Source organism: Anthonomus grandis, chromosome 2 (assembly GCF_022605725.1).
Source record: "Anthonomus grandis grandis chromosome 2, icAntGran1.3, whole genome shotgun sequence".
NCBI classification, from domain to species: domain Eukaryota; kingdom Metazoa; phylum Arthropoda; class Insecta; order Coleoptera; family Curculionidae; genus Anthonomus; species Anthonomus grandis.
In genome coordinates, this window is record NC_065547.1 from 25,217,797 (window position 1) to 25,235,209 (window position 17,413).

At 32.0% G+C, this 17,413-nt stretch overlaps 1 protein-coding gene across 2 annotated transcripts; it reads left to right on the forward strand.

The window, feature by feature from the left end:
- The first annotated feature begins 175 nt into the window (after positions 1 to 175).
- On the forward strand, positions 176 to 12,954 carry LOC126750688 (probable glucosamine 6-phosphate N-acetyltransferase). Of its 2 annotated transcripts, XM_050460382.1 has the most exons (5): positions 176 to 258; positions 331 to 407; positions 607 to 832; positions 12,466 to 12,655; positions 12,713 to 12,954. In XM_050460382.1, exons 2-5 carry the CDS (start codon positions 390 to 392, stop codon positions 12,870 to 12,872), a joined length of 594 nt encoding a protein of 197 aa, XP_050316339.1. In that variant the 5' UTR covers positions 176 to 258; positions 331 to 389; the 3' UTR covers positions 12,873 to 12,954. The 2 variants fall into 2 exon arrangements, with proteins under 2 accessions (XP_050316339.1, XP_050316340.1); XM_050460383.1 differs by lacking the exon at positions 176 to 258 and having other exon boundaries at positions 402 to 550.
- The last annotated feature ends 4,459 nt before the right edge of the window (positions 12,955 to 17,413 follow it).

Consider the following 17,413-nt stretch of genomic DNA (forward strand, 5'->3'; position numbering starts at 1 on the left):
CACAAAAGACAAACTGAGGTTAGGTTCGTGTACGTACTACGTATGCGCAAGCAAAAGAGCAAAAGTGCATTGTGGCTCCTGAGCTTCTTGTGTGTGTGGCCCGCTTTACTCGCTAAAATATGGATAGAAAGAGAAGAATGAGATTTGTCAGACTGTGTTGACGTTTCAAATGTAAACAATCGTTTTTACAACATTAAAACGTCATCAAAAAGACACAAAATACAAATAGAAGAAAAGGGAAAGGATCTTGAATTAAAGGTAAAATGCCAGCCTAAAGCCGGTTTGTGAAAGCTTAGGCCTGTCAAGGTTAGAACCGATTCTTGTCCACAGGTTAAATTTTTATGCATAATTAAATATCGTTTCCTGGTGCTCTGTAATTGCTGTTAAATATGGTCATAAATGGCAAGGTAAATAGTCTCCTTATAGATTAAATCACATTCAATACTATCAAATACGATATTAATCCATTGTTACATTTACTTAATCCCTTTTGATATCATTATCTTAAAAATTATTCAGCCACTTCAAATCAATTTATACTTGCACAATGGTAAGTCAACAACAATAATACACCTAACTTTTAAATATCCGTTTTTTTCCCCATAGGCGAATGGAGAGTTTCACTCCTCATACCTGTATGACCCAGAACTTTTGCATGGTCTTGAATGGAACTCTGCTCAAAACAAAGTGACCCCTTTTATCACTAATGAGCAACCCGGTGAGGACTATTTTCTTGTTCGCCCCCTACAAATTGATGACTATGAGAAGGGCTTTTTGCAGTTGCTTTCTCAGCTTACTACTGTTGGGGATATAACACAGGCAGAATATGAAGGTAAACTTTTAAATATTTAATACCCATCTAAGCAATACTAGGTCAAATTAAAGTGACTATAGTTAAGGCCTCATCACATTGACATAGTCTTTCTATTAATGTAAAGTATATAGTACAAGTAGGAGAGTATAAAATAGACAAAAAACTAATAAAAAAATTAAAACACTAATATATCATCATAAATTGATCTACTTCATAATCACAGTGGCTGATTAACTAGGAGTTAAACAAATCTTTCTTTTACTGTAAACCATTTTTTAACAGTTTTTAACTGGAGAGCTGATTGAATTTTTATAAACCTGTAGTTTCTTACATTATGATCTCCCTCCATTTTTATGAATGGGTGTGATGTATGAGAGTTTCCAGATTTCAAGAAGATAGACCAATTGTAGGGACTTGTTAAATATGAGATATGAAGGGTAGTAGAAAGTATGGGAGCAGAACTTCAAAACTTTGTAAGGGATTCTATCAGGGCTATTTTCCTTGTTTAGATCTGGAGAGTTTTATGCCTTTTCTACTCGAAGGGCACTTATGTTTATTACATCAAGACACTTAATAGATGCACACTTAATAGGTCATTCCAATAAGAATCTGGATCGAGATTAGGATGATTATTTCGACTATATATAGAAGAAAAGAATTTTGCAAACAAGTTGGCTATATCAAAACCTTGTTCAGCTGTATCATCTTTAAAATGCATAACCTGCAGGACAGTACTAGAATTAGATTTAGAGTATACAAAATTCCAAAAGCTTTTAGGATTACTATTTACAGAATTTTTCACTTTTTGTGTAAATAGTTTACATATGCATTGTTTCTCAGGAGTTGTTAAAGTGGTTGTAGTCTGTCTAACTATTGGTCTGTTTGTATTTTTTATTTTATATATTTTTTTAACTCTGTGGAAAACCAATGTGGGAATTTATGAGATGCTTTGAATACTTTAACAGGAACAAACAGACGAAAGCAAGAAGATAGCACAGACTAAAAATGTTGAATTGTTGTTACCCTGTTATCCTCAATAATAGACAACCAGTTGAAACTTAAAAAATTATTATTCAATAAGTCATAATTTGCATTTTTTAAACCATAAAAAAGGCATTTATTCAGTTTAGATTACTAGGGCTGTTGCTATAAAATAATATGCCTAGAGATGGATGAAAATCATCCATGTTCACCAAACCAACACTCTTTACTATGGAGCTAAGATCAACCTTAGCAAAACAAAGATTTTGAATTTTTTTTTATGCTTAGCTATACCATTATATTCATGATTATATAATCACAGCATGCACCCCAGAAACATAATCCATACATTAGATTTGATTCAATTAACACAAAATAAGTATTTTTGGCAACACTAAACTCAACCTCCTGGTACACCACCTTAAGAGCATAACAATTTGATGCTAGTTTATTGCTTAGTAGCCTAATTTGGCTTTCAAATTTTAATTTATTGTCTATACTTATTCCCAAAAATTTATTTTCACTTAAATTATTTAAAGCATTTGTACCCAAGGATACTTTACTTAAACTGCATAAAATTAATAATGGTTTTGGTAATATTTAGAGTTAATTTATTACAGTCACACCATTTTTTTATCACAGCAATGTCCCTATTTATTCTTTCATTTAGATTTGCAGCAATAAGATCATGTTGCATCATCTGCAAATTGAGTAAATTTACCTGTGATCTTTAGACTTACCATGTCATTTATATACAGTAAAAACAAAATGGGACCCAAAACTGATCCCTGGGGGACACAATGTGTGAAAAATTGCTCCCTTGACAATACACCATTTATAGTTATAGTCTGTATCCCTTATATATGAAGCAAACCATTGAAGAGACAGCCCTCTAAATCCATACCGCTCAAGCTTCCACAACAGCCCGCCATAATCAATACAATCAAATGCCTTGGTCAGATCACAGAATACCACTGTAACAAGCTCCCCATTGTTAAGTCTCAGATATAAAGATTCTAAAAATGAAAAAATGGCATCCAATGTTCCATTGTTTTCCTGAAACCCAAACTGCTCACTGAGAATTATATTTTTTTGTGTCAGATATGATACCATGCGGCTTTTTACTAATTTTTCAATAATTTTGGACAGGGTTGAAAGCAATGCTACGCCTGTGTAATTAAAGCGAGTTTGAGGATCATCACCCTTATGCAAAAGAATTAGTCTTGCTATCTTAAGACATTCTGGAAATATGCCTGTAGAAAAAGACTGATTTATGGCACTTATCAAAATCTAATGCCGCATCCGAATCTTTTTTTGAGATAATTATTTTTAGCTTTCTTAATAATTGCTCTATACAAAGCTCTGTATGTGTTAAAATAATAATAAAATAACAAAACTTGGTTTTTATAAAAAATTTGCGAATATAGTGTAGTGATTGGAGATTTCTTGCAGATACCTTTATTCCCTCAGTAATCCAATTCTTTCTAGATTTTTTCTTTAATGCCCTGACTGGAAATGCATTATTGAAGTTCTCACATAACATTTTGTGAAAGGATTCTAAGGGATTGGGAGCAATCATAAAATAAACAGACATGCTCTGCCAGTCGCACAAGCAACTTAGTTGCGAGAATCTACTATAATTTGTCCTACTATAAATTCTATGCTTCTTTCTGTTACAAGCTATATTAAAATGACATGCCACAGCTTCATGATAAGAGAATCCCGAATTTATAACATTACACTCAAAATTGTCATTTTCAATGTTGGTACACACATAATCAATTTGAGTTGCAGAATAAGAAGTTATCCTGGTTGGACCTTTCACAGTAATATTTAAACCACAAGATTTTAAAAGACAAATAAGTAAGCTGGTATTACTATTTGTAAAGTCTAATGAGTTGATATTAAAATCTCCACACAAAATAATTTTGGAACAAAAATCTAAGCTACATAATAATAAATTCATTTAGACAATTTAAACATAAAGTCATGTATGCTAGAACCAGGATATCTGTATAAACATATTACATACATATTACCAGTGTTGCTGTAAATGATAGATAGTTCAAACACCTTGTCTTCATTTAAATAATCAAACTTGCTTACTTTAATAAATTTTTTGGTATCAACTAATTTTGAATGCATAAGAATTATCGAACCTCCATGTGACATATTTTTGTGACAATACTTGTCCATTATTAAATAATTTTTTAAGTAAATTAGTTTGAATAACTTTAACCAGTGCTCACATAGTAACACAAAACCTGGATATTCTAGGCTCTCTAAAAAATAAGAGGTTCATCAATTTTGTTTTTTAGATTGAACATTTAAAAGTACTAAGGAGTATTTAATAAATTGATTATTTTCTCTAAAAAAGGGTGTTTGCAATTATGTAACTTTACTGATGAAGCTTTTTCATAACTTGACGGTAATTCGGTATTTAAGTTGTCAGATACATTAGTCGGTGAACATCGTAAATTTGATTTATTCTCATCAGAAGAACTTAAAATTACAATATTAGTAGAAATTGGTCTAGATACATGTACATATAACATAAACAACCGACACAAATTTAAAACAATACATCTAGGTTTATAATCTCTATTCTTAAAATTATCTATCATTCTAATCAAAACATGTTGGTTACAGTGTAAATAATTGGACAACAATAAATTTATCCTTCTGTACAAATTGACAGACTCATATGTAAAAGATAAGATTAAATTTGTACCCAGAGAAAACAACTTCAGCTGCAAAAACAGCGCCCGGGTTCAAGCAACCCTTTTTAAAGAGAGGTAGACCGTAATTCTCATGCCTGTTCTAATAATCGTGGTTACTATTATTAGTGGAGAATGTTGGGAAGTTATTTTTGGCATACACAAGACACTACAGGATATACAAAAAGACAAATGTTAAGATTACAACTCTTACAAAAGCCTGCCGGCAACACTCACAGTATCCTAACCTAACTAATACTTGCACACATCTTCTTTGAAGACTAAAAATTTGCTTGGAATGAAAGAATGTCCCCAAGCAAGTCAACACATCATATGCCATTCTTGAAACAAAATATCCATGATATGCTGCCATCAATACCTTTAAGGATACTTGGGCCTTCAATGACGAAATGAGATATATAATTCCTGATAATTTCTTGCGAAGGACTACAACATGTTCTTCTACGGTTTGTTTCGGATCAAAAATTATGCCCAGAAACTTTATCTGAGAATTACATTTGTACAAAAGGTTCTCCATTTTTTAATGAAAAATTATGGTCTTGGGTTTTAAAAAAGTTTAGATTTAATTGATTTGCCAAGAACCTTCTTTCTCTCTATAATATCACTCTAGCAATCCCTGACCAAAGTGTTGAGATTTTCTGATGGATGGTCTACTGGCATCATCTGCATGCAATATCCAGTTCCTAATATGGGCAAGAGGAGGAGGCAGTTGGTGATGTTCTTGGCCTCATGATTCAGAATCCCCCACTGAACATTACTCTCTTAATGCCGGCCTTCGGCAATCCCGTCAAGCTGAACCTTACAATAAAATTTGTTAGGTCATTTATATATAATAAAAAAAGTAGTTGCCCCAAAACTGAACCCTTCGGTATAGCATGCATGATTGACATTTTTTTATGAGCCCTTGTGATTAAAATAGGCATTCTGAGTTCTGCCACTAAGACAAGACCTTATGAAAGAAAAGCTGTGCTCATCATTTTTTTTTCAAAGCCATAAAAAAGAAGTTTTTTTTGGTAGAACTCCATATGGGATGCAAATGAACACCTTAGTCAGGTCATGAAATGAGGCATATATGTGTATACCACTTTCCCTAGGCCTGGCCGCAAGTTGAGTAAACTTAGCAGCAGCAAGTGTTGTGGATCTCTTACTCAAAAAAACATATTGGTTTTGATAAAACAAGATATGATTGTCAAAGTACTCAGGTATAACTTGCTTATTAAGAACAGACAGAGCGACAGATTGACGAATACAGCCATACATTAATTAAGTTAGTGAGGGGAATGAAATAAAGTAAAATTTAAAAAAAATTAAGGTAAAATTTTTTATAGTCTTAACAACTTGACTATTTTGATATATGTTACTGTCATATAGTCTCTACTTTTACTATTTTAAGCTAGCTGATCTTTTGTTCCACTTCATTATAAGTTAATGTTCAAAATGAAAACATATCTTTGACAGGTTTAGCAGATAGACATCAAAGTCAGCATCATAATCGGGTGGTTGCGATACAACCTCTCAAATTTTATACATAGTAAAAACAAAGATGAATGAATTTACTACAGAATAATATTCTTAAATATAAATCTTTTTATTAAACAATTATTGCATTAAAATAATGCCTAATACAGGCAGTCTGTTGTAAAATCTTGGACAATAATAATTGAGAGAAAACCTGCTTCTGTAAATTCTTGTGTAGTTTATAGCTATTCCTTCATTAGTTCTTGTGTAATACCCATGAACTTTATTTTGCAAAGTGGAATTTTATAGGTTTTCCTTGAAACTTAACAGGCATAGTATACACAAGATACTATTCCCAAGTCTCTAACATCCTCTCTATAGCTAAGACCAGCGGGAAATCTGACAGCCCCACATTGTATAGCAAATAAAGTGTCCATGTGTGGTGAATGGCCCCATGAACAGAGTAGCACATTCTATTCTTAACAAGCTATTGTAAATTATGAGAAGTACTTTTTGGTCTTCGACTCCAGAGAGGCTGGGGAGAGCAAATACTGTGCTTGAGAAAGGTTACATTTCATGTTAACATTCTCGTAGAAAACAGAAACTTATTGGTCTTTTGAAGATAAAGAGCTTGATAGTTTGATACTAAATTTATTAAATCCATAATGCTTAGATAATAAAAGGCTATGGGAGACGCAATTGAAGGCCTTCGACAAGTCACAAAATTGGCTTTTTGTGAAAAGATCATTATCCTTGAAATAGGAACTTATTTGAATAGTGACAATTTTTTCAAATATTTCCAATCAGGAGCACTATAGAAATGGATCTTTAACTTTCCACTTTGTTAAAATTCCCATCTTTGTGCAATGGTATAACCATTAAAATTTTAAATAATTCCGGGAAAATCGCTTCCAATACGCAGTTATTAAATAATTTTGTTAAAGGTCTTATAAGTATATCTTTAATTCTCTAAAGAATAGTAATAGTAACATTCGTGTTATAAGTATGACAACTTCCTGAGTTTTTTAACCCGACTATGGAATGACGAACTTCAATTTCTGAAATTGTGGAAAATTAAAATAAAATTGTACATTTATATTTTGTAAATAGGAAGAAAGTTCTGTTTATTAGTTGGTGGTAAATTTGATATTATGTTGTGTGCTATGTGAGAAAAAAATTTTCTTCTATTTTATTTCAATATAGATCATAGAAATCTATATTTATGGAAAGTATCTCAATTTTTATTTGTTGGGTGTAGCATATAAAATAATTTAATAAAATTAAGCTACTTTCTCAGGCATTTTAGTTCTGCATTAAACCATTTAACATTTGACTTCGGATATCTATTAACACTTGTTTAAAAGGGAAAAGAGATATCCATACTGTTTTTCAATAAATTTATAAAATATTGGCATTAATCATGCATCAATCTCATAGTTTGATCTCTCAGTAAAAGAAAAAAATATGAAGCCGTCCTACTTCTGTAATTGGTCTTAATTTAAGTTAATTACTTTTAATAATTTTTTTATGTGCAAAATCCAATATTATAGATATACTGAGATTATCATGATTAATTTTATAGAATATTAATTTTTTAGATTTGTCAAAATATTGTCTATGGTGTTATTTTTCCTGGTATATTTTGTAATCGATGGTTCAAAGCCAAATGACAGCATTAATTTATAGAAATCTATAAAACTTTTATCATTAGAGTAAAACTGAACATTAAAATCTCCTAACACAACTATTTTATTATCTGACAATTAATCTTATCACTTAATCTTAAAAACTATTAAGTGAAATGAATGTTGAAAAAAATATCGACAAACATATTAATATCTCCCCCAGGATCTGTGCAGTGAAATGGTAATCACGTCAAAACTCAATGCTTATAGCAGAAATCTTACAGTGCTGCTCCTCAAAAAGTTACAAAAATTGGGCATTTCATGAATTGTAGATATTTCTGCAGAAAGATAGCTGTTCCTCCATGTGCTTTGAACGATGGAGGACTTTTTTAAATAACCTACTTCAGCATTTAAAACCTCAAATAAAACAGATTAACTTCAAAATCTAACGTCATTAGTACCTTACACTATAAAAGTATGCTTGAATACATATTATTGCATCAATGTGGCTCTCATGTTTATTCATGAAACTGTATCAATGTTAATTTTATACAGTATTATTTGTTCATGCAAGTAATAAATTGTTAGTAGAGCTACAGTAGAAAATTAATTTGATTGATTTGATTGTTTTTGTATATTGGGTTTTGACACTATCAATTCAATTAAAAATTATTGTCTCGGTGATAAATAGTATTGTATACTTTTTTTCAACAAGCCTTGCCGTTTTTAATAATCTGACAAAGTTAATAATAAAGGAAAATATTTAGTTTTAGAAGTATGTATATTCTGATTTATAACACTAAATTATTCGTTTAAAACATATTTTATCGTTTCAACTTATTAATTATTATAATATTATAATTAATCATATTTAAATACTACCTTTACAAATATATGACACACGATATGTACACATTTTTGATAATGTATAGCATTGTTAGCCTGAATGATTTTTTGTGTCCTTCTGAATGACAATATATTTTTAGAGTTATACAAAAACATTTTATTTCCTTGCTAGTTTTAATTACATATTTGTTATTATAAGTGTACAAATGGATGATATGATTGGCTTGCTTTTCATTACTCAGAAGTAAGTTTGGAATTAGTCTGAGAAATTTCAATTCTTATACAAGTGCTTATAAATAATGTGGAAAGTTTCTTGAGAGGAACTGTATAATTATATTGCATTTTATTATTCATTAATTAATTGTAGAGGAAATAGGGGAAAATAAGGAAAAATTACTAGTGCTTGTAATTTACTCACCCCAAACTTCACTGCATACATATTGCTGTATACATTTTTGAATATAAATAACTGAACTAAGCATTTTTTTATTAATGTTATTGTTAGTTTGCCAAAAGGCTCAAAGCTCAAAAGTATCTTTTTTTTAGTTCTTAAGTTAGTAACAAGCTGTCTCACCAGCGTACTTAATAACTTTCCCAGATATTTATTTATTCATAAAGATATCAACAGCTAATACCAATTACAGACATCTATCTAAATAATAGGAAATAACCCCGAACTAGCTATATACAATAATACAGTAAAAAATATAAACTTACATCTATAGTCTATAGGTAGCAGTAAATACATTATTATTTAACATAGGTCACTAATGTGCCATTTTACCAGATATTTAGTTTTTAAACTGTTTTAAATTTATCCCATCAATGTCAATTTCCGAGTAATACTGGTCAAAGATACAACTCATTTTATATATAGGAGAAGTCTTGTAAAGATTTGTTCTAGATAATTTTGGAGAAAAAATAATAAAGATAATTTTTGGAGCTCTATAACCGCTTCTAATTATCGCAAAAGGAAACTGGCAGAGAAAATCAGGACAGTCTATATCCGCCCTAAGCAACTTAAACCATAGTGCAGAGAAATACTCCCTTCTCTTTTCAAGTGATAGTCTATGAAAAACACCTAACAAATTGTTATGATTGCATCCACGTTGTGGGTGAACACCATATTTTCTGAAATAAAGACACTTCAAGAATTTTCTTTGCACTCGTTCGATTGCAGAAATCTAAATGTCATATTGAGGAGACCAGAGGACTGATGGATATTCCAATATTGGCACTACCAAACTGTCAAAAAGATGCAGAGACAATTCAATATCAAAGTTTTTTGTATTTCTTGTGACAAAACCTGCAATCCTTTAAGCACTCTTAATTTTAGCTAGAATGTGACTGTCAAAGGATAGATTTTTATCAAAAGACACATCCAAATCCCCTTGTTCCTCAACCCTCGAGTGAAATACATACAGGTACATTTGCATAGATTTAAATTAAAAGAATTTGCCTCACACCAGGTCGCTACGTTACAAAAATGATTCTGAAGGGTCTCACAGTCTTCAGTCGAATTAATCAAATAATAACATTTGAAATGATCTCCAAGAACTACACCCTTGGCGAGCCTAAGATTAGAAACTATCCCATTTATGGCAGCCAAGGAGAGAAAAGGGCCAAGATTAGATCCCTGTGGAACTCCCGAAGTACTTCTGTATACATCAGATTTACACCCTCTAACTTCCATGTATTGAAACCTCAACCTCAAATATGATTGAATGAGTTGTAAGAGATATGGCCGAACATATATATTCAGTGGAGGGTCATTCACACAAAGAAAAACCAGGGCAGAAATAAAGACTATCAAAGATATAGTACTAAGTATTGTTGGCTATTACAACCTACTAACCTTAGTGCCAAGATTCAATTGAGGTCAAAAGGCTTTGAATGTTGCATATTTGCAAAGCACAAATTTTAAGCTTTTTCATTTTTTTTTCTTCCTATCAACGATAAAGCCAATTATATAGTAATATAACAATAGTAATAAATTATGGTAACAAAATAAAACACTAGCCATAAAACTACACTAAAGAAAGATCTAATAGAAAATTATCGAAAAATCTAACATCTAATTCAAAACTCTAAAATCTATTAAAGATAAATAGAATGACAGCAATCCAAGCACTAGCCATAAAATATTATCGAAATGTATGCATTGATCACAAATTTTAAAGAACTAAGGTTGTCAATAAGTGAGTCTAATTGAAAGAACTCGTCCATATCTCAAAGAGACCTACGTAACTAGAGAAAAATGAAAATAAGTCTCAGTCTCAAAATGTCTTTTTATATGTATTAATCAGGTAACATGTTTCGCTAATAAAGCATCATCAGACCTTATAGCTAGTGTACTTAGCAGGTCATCTAGTTATAAGGTCTGATGATGCTTTATTAGCGAAACATGTTACCTGATTAATACATATAAAAAGACATTTTGAGACTGAGACTTAGAGTTTTCATTTTTCTCAAGTGAGTCTAAGTTATTTTCATTATATCTTGCCAGTATTCCGATAAGAGAATGAAAACTGTAATTGGCGTGGTGGTAAGGCACCATCCTGAGCAGCGAAGAGACAAACACATTAAGCAAAGGAATGAAAATATTTGTTAATAAATGAAAATATTATGAAAACCTATTATAAATTTAAGTTCTTATATCGTTCCTATATGTACTCACAACATATTATAGTGGATAAGGGACCCTGAATAGTTTTTTCTATAACTTTATTTATGACATAGATTATGCAAAATGGACGTTTATTAGTAATAGGTGATTCACTTTTTGAATTAAATAATTCCTTCTTGAAGACTGGAATTACTTTTGCTTTTTTGCAACTATGTGGTGTGTGAGTCTGATGATGATGATTGAAGTCATCGAAATGCATTACTCTTGATTAAATGACTGGTATTTCCTTTTTTTGTGGAAAAGTCTTTCCACCATTTCTAACTCGCTATGAAATATGTTGCAATACATGTTTTAAAATATAATAAATAATGAACATCTTATATACTCCATCAAAACCACTTGAATGGCCAAATTTAAACGAAATTGTACTGAATACTTGACCCAGGTAAACTTAATACAGGTATCTTCGAATATTGTAAACTAAGTATAGTTAGGAATAAAAAATACTTTCTAGTTCATACAGTTTGGGTTCAGAAGCAAACAGTCCACTATATTTTACATTTTCATTTCTGAAAGTCTGGTAGACTTTCCATGAAATGGCTTTGAAGAATAGTTTGACACAGATGGTTCATCTATGAAAACTTGAAAATTGTAAAACAAACAAAAAATAAATACAAAATTATTTATTTTAACGCGAAAATACGCATTGTCAAATTTGAATTTGTGACGCGTACCTGCATGGAACTAGGCTGCCTGGTAAAATTTCTTACTGTTATTGAAACTCAGTGCACTTATTGTTTAATGTTTGTATTTTGTAGTTGTACTACATATTGTCATTTACGGGGGATTTTTCGTGGAATCCGTTGCATCTCTCACGGTCCAATGATTTCAGATAAGATATAAAAAAAAAATACGAAGGCGCGTAAAATAACTTTCGGCGAGAGCAGCTTTAAGCGATCAGTTTGAGCTGGACTTATTTCCTTATGATTTGCTTTATTTAACTGGCCTCATCACCCATTTACATCGATTGTTACAGATAGTGAAGAGATGAGAATTGGCATGAGATGTTCATAGATACGGTACCTACAAAGATTCAAAATCTTAATCTCTCACTTTCTCATATTCAAGATTCCCTTAACGTTCGGAACATTCAGCCACTGGTAGAACTTTAGTGGTATGTTTCCTAATCAATATCTATTATCAGAGGTAAAAATTGAGTATATCTGATTTATTTATCAAAGTCTTCACTCACAAAATATGTTTTTAGCCGAAAAGATAATATACGAATAAATTATTATATAATATTAAAGTTAAAAAATAAGTTCTGATAAGACATTATTGTGTAATAATGATTTTTTCATCCCAATTAATTTTTAGCTCAATTCAGAAAAATGCAAAAAGCGGGTTGCTACTTTGTCACAGTAATCGAAGATATTCGCCATAGTAAAATCATTGGAGCTGCAACACTAGTTACTGAAATGAAGTTCATACACAAATGCGGTATGAGGGCTCGGTTAGAAGATGTGGTTGTGAATAATACTTATCGTGGAAAGCAGCTTGGAAAATTGTATTGTTATAGTTGGTTTTATTTGAATAAAATTATATTAATGAGCGTTCTTTTTAGGATTGTCTTAACTGTGACCCTGTTAGCCAAAAAAATTGGCTGCTACAAAATGTCTCTGGATTGCAAAGATCCGCTCATTCCATTTTACAAGACTTTAGGATATACTTTGGAGCCCGGCAATGCCAACACCATGATGCTACGGTACGAATCGAAATTATGAGATTAGAAAAAATAAGAGATTGTAAAAATGTTGTGCAATATTTAAACTTAAGTCGTGTAAATAAAACATACTGGTTACATTATTTTATAACTTTTTATTTATGGCTTTTCTATTCCTGCCTGAATCCCACATTTTAGGAACGAGATTATCTGAAGGCGATTTACCAAACTAAACCGAAATCGACGGTGGGTCGCAGCTTTAGCCGGACAAAAATAGATTTGACATATGAGCAATTTATACGGCTTTCATGGTTAATCGTCGGTAGGTAAGTACAGAGCACATATTGTATGATGTGGTCAATAGAATAATAAGAACATTAGAAGTAATTTGTTTAGGGAAAAAAAGATATTTTAATAAAAAATAGTTTGAAGAATAGAAAAGAAGATATAAACATCTGTGTCTAAAAATCTCAACGTTCGAATGGTTCCATAACTGGCATTACGAAACCAAAGTCATCCCTTTTGAATTCTTGCAAAAGTTTAATTCCTCAATACGTAATACTGTGTAAAGGGCGTACCCAAGACATATGTTTCTTCTATTTTTTGTGTTCAAATGATTTTTAGGGATTGCCAAATTCTCGATATTAACCATATTTTAAATTGAAATACCTAGCAGCTGATGGGGCTTAGCTTAGTACTTTTTTAATCAGTGTTGATCATCTCCGCAAAAATGGTGCAACGCGAAAAGATTACGGCGTTGAAGAGGTGAGAGATAATTTTTTAGAATTTGCTATTGAACAAGAAATACCTCCCTTGGTACTACTTGTTATGCACACTTATAATGTTCCTTAAGTGAATGTAGCTTCAAATTAATTTTTAAAGTTCATCGTCTTTCCTTATTTTCTGCCACATTGCTACAGCAGTGCAACCATATGTTGATAATTTGTAATACTTTAATAATTTTCTTTGAATGCCACATTATACTTCTCTATGTGTAAAGCTACTTAAGACAATCAGAGTTGGTTCCTGATCAATTCAGGCAATAGTAGCAGATCCTCTTCTTGATTGCCATTGAAAGGCAGTTTGCTATTCGCTACCACGCAAGAATAGGGAATAGGTTTATTGGAATAGTGCGCAAGACAGGAAGCAAGTAAGGATGGTACCTGCCGACAGGTACTTTTTAGGACAGAGCAACCAGAAAACCAAAGGAAAAAGTGAAGAAAAAAAACACAAGAATTCACGAACAGATGGTTTGCAACAGTACTCTATCAGGGTACGTATCATTTTAGGTTTTTGCCCCATATTTACCTGAGAACTGAGAGTCCCGTATAGTGTTATACTCAATCCGTGTATTAATCCCAATATAGTGGAAGATGCCTACATTGCAGTATTTGGTACCATCCATACCATAAATACCGACAACGTCAAATCTTCTTGCATTGTCTTCCACCACAGAGATCCTGAAAAAGTTTTCAAAAGCTAAGACATTAATAAGGCTACCGGCACTAGTATTAAAAAATATCCGGTCGTGCAAACCGTTTTTACTTTCATACAAAAGAGGTCTGTCCGCTGAAGACTGGAAACTTGCGCAGATTCATTCGATACCTAAAAAAGGAAAAAAAGGCGGTGCCCATCAATTACCGACGAATAAGTCTTTTATGTCGTCCTGAATAGTAATTTCAGTTTATTCGTTTATATCCTTCATACACAATATGACTTTCTTTTACGACATGTAAATGTTAAGTATTTCTTGTTACCTGATTCTATCAAAGTATTTCATTTGTTTTGTAAATCATTGACAAAAAAAAACTTAAAATTTTAAATTAAAATAAAAAAGAATCGACAAACATGTCGAGAATTGAACCCGGGATCACCTGCACCCACGAACTTAAAAATATACTATATATTATATATTTAAATAATATAATAAATATAATATATATTTATAAGTTCGTGCCTGCACCATATTTGCTGCACAACAAATACACAATTGGTGGTACAGGTGGCGCTGGCCCTATCATCGCTACCGACCCACGACCGGAATTACCGGCAACCCGGTTTTGTAATTGGTTGACGTTGTGTTTTCTTTTATGTTCAGTGTGTTTCACGTTTTCGGTGTTGAACCTGCTTACCATCTTGACAAATGGCCAAATTGGATCAAATCAGATATATTATATCATATTTTAAGGGTTTAAATATCGACCGGCATTAATTAATATTTTAAGTGGTTGTTTTACTTGCTTTTGCTATGTGTGCAGACTTTTTATGGCTTTTTGCAGCAGCAGTCTATCTTCATAAGCTCCATTTGCTAAAGAAAATCGTCCTTTTCACGTTTTGTTATTTGGTTTAATTACACACTTTTGACAGTTTGAAATTTTAAGTTAAGAAATTTTAAATAAAATCATTATCTTCCTTTTATTAACATTAAAAGTTGTCAGTATTTTGGTACTAAATGTTTCCTTACAAAAATTGACCAAAGAATGTCTTGGTAAATATATATTTTAAATTTAGGTATTTTTTTAAAATTAAGAATAGTTCTCAAAGTCTTTCGTAATTTCGTTTAAGACGTCTTTTCGCCTTTACTTAGGATGTGATTTTGGATGTGAATGTGTACGTCACTTTAAAGAACTAAGGACATCAAAATGACTCGTCATATAGACCAAAAAGTACAAAAAATTAGTTCTTCAAGACGTAATTTTGCTATATAGAAGAAGAAGCCATCAAAGCCATTTATAAAGTATACACTAGCTATCATTCATTCATTCATTGATACATGAAAATTCTTTTTAACGCTTTTCTTATTTTATTCATGGCTTCAACTCAGATTTCAATGTATGCATTCGAAATTTTGCATATATATGGTATATCCAGAACATTTTTCATGAATACTTTAGGGATATTTATTATATATCCTGGAATATTAAAATTGTATTTGGATATTCTATAACGACTTGTGAAACAGTCACAGAGATAGGATATACACTGTACATACTAATAGTATATTCCATTACTAATACTATATTTCATAATTTATAATATCTTAGCATATTATAAATTACGTAGCATCTACATATAATTTATATTTGCTATGTGGGGAGCCTATGGAAAAATATGGTGAAGTCCGTGCAACAGCTCTGAATATTTCAAAGGCATTCGATAGGGTTCTGGCGTGAAAACCTCTTACTGTTCAAAACTCAAAACTCTTACAAACTGTATTCTTATGATTGGATTGCTTGACTTGGAAATTTTCTCAAGAACCGATCCATCCGGGTAGCCGTTGATGGACATACCTCGCAGATGTTAAAACTGCTCTCCGTCAGAGATGCATTTTGTCCCCTACACAAGTTATCAATGACCTTTTCGGCAAGACTTCTAATCCAACTTATAGCTTTGATAGTCTAATCCAACTTATAGCTTGAAGCTGATTAAATTCATCCAGAAAAGGTCCATACGTATAGGAGATTCGGAGATAACTAGAGCCATCGACAGTTTGGCGCATATAAAGGAGGTGGTGGATCTTACTGGATTTTAGCGATACCATCACGGTAAATGCTCTTCCGAATTAGTTTATGTCATTCCACTTAGAGTTATACATGCAAAATGTACCCGACAGGCAGGTGCCTAATGAATGTCCAGGCCTAAAGAATGTGCAGGCCTAAGAATGTGCAGCCTATCCATTAGTTGGTTCAAAAGAAGCAAAAAGAATATTGTATGTTATAAGCATCCTGAGATTCACTTTTATGATTGGAGAGATAATGTCTATTATAATGCCTATTATATGCCGAAACGTCAGCAGTATTAATATCTAAAGGCTGAGTTTCATTTCACCCCACATTCAACTCACTTAGCAAGAAGCATAATGAATATCAAGTGCCTCTGCAGCAGCCTAGAACGTTGCTATTTATGGAGATATGCACGTCTGTGGAAGCAACTCCTAAACCACGTCATTTCCGAACATTAGAAGTTGCAGAACTTTAAAAGAAAAATTTCCACAGACACTTTTCGACCACTGGCGCTACTCAGGATACTCGTGTACCAAAGAGTTTGGTACACGTTTGGTACACTTCATATAACAGTGAATTCCGTAAAAAAAATAAAAAAATTGATATGATATTCACACTGGAACATCTATATTTTTACGCTATGTTATTATCAGAAATATCGTAAATTTCTCAAAGAGAATACTTTCGTGTATCATTCACTCTTTTAATTTTTGTCTGTTTGTAAATTTTACAATAATGAATGCACTGCTCTTCTCTCTCCGTCGTTGTTCCGTCCGACGGCGTTCTCTCCGTCCATCTTTTGACTAGGTTCGTAGGGTTATTGAAATTAACTCTTCTACTATTATCAGTATTTTTAAGCTTTAATATTAAAGTAACTATGCACTGTCAGAGGCGCTTTATACAGGGTGTCCCAAAATTAGTGGACGAAACGCGAACCCTGTATTCTTTGGTCAAAAATAACCTCACTTTTTCCTATAAACATATATCGGCAAACGCCCCTCAAGGGAGCTACGCCCCTTTTAAAGGGGGCACCTGAAGATGGTTTTTTCCACTTATTTTCGAAACGGGTAAATATAAAAATTTTAAATTTTGGTATTCT

Coding starts and splice junctions, on each gene's coding strand:
- LOC126750688 (XM_050460382.1), top strand. Junction 833..12,465: donor AACACAGGCAGAATATGAAG/GTAAACTTTTAA, acceptor ATTAATTTTTAG/CTCAATTCAGAAAAATGCAA. Junction 12,656..12,712: donor GGAAAGCAGCTTGGAAAATT/GTATTGTTATAG, acceptor CGTTCTTTTTAG/GATTGTCTTAACTGTGACCC.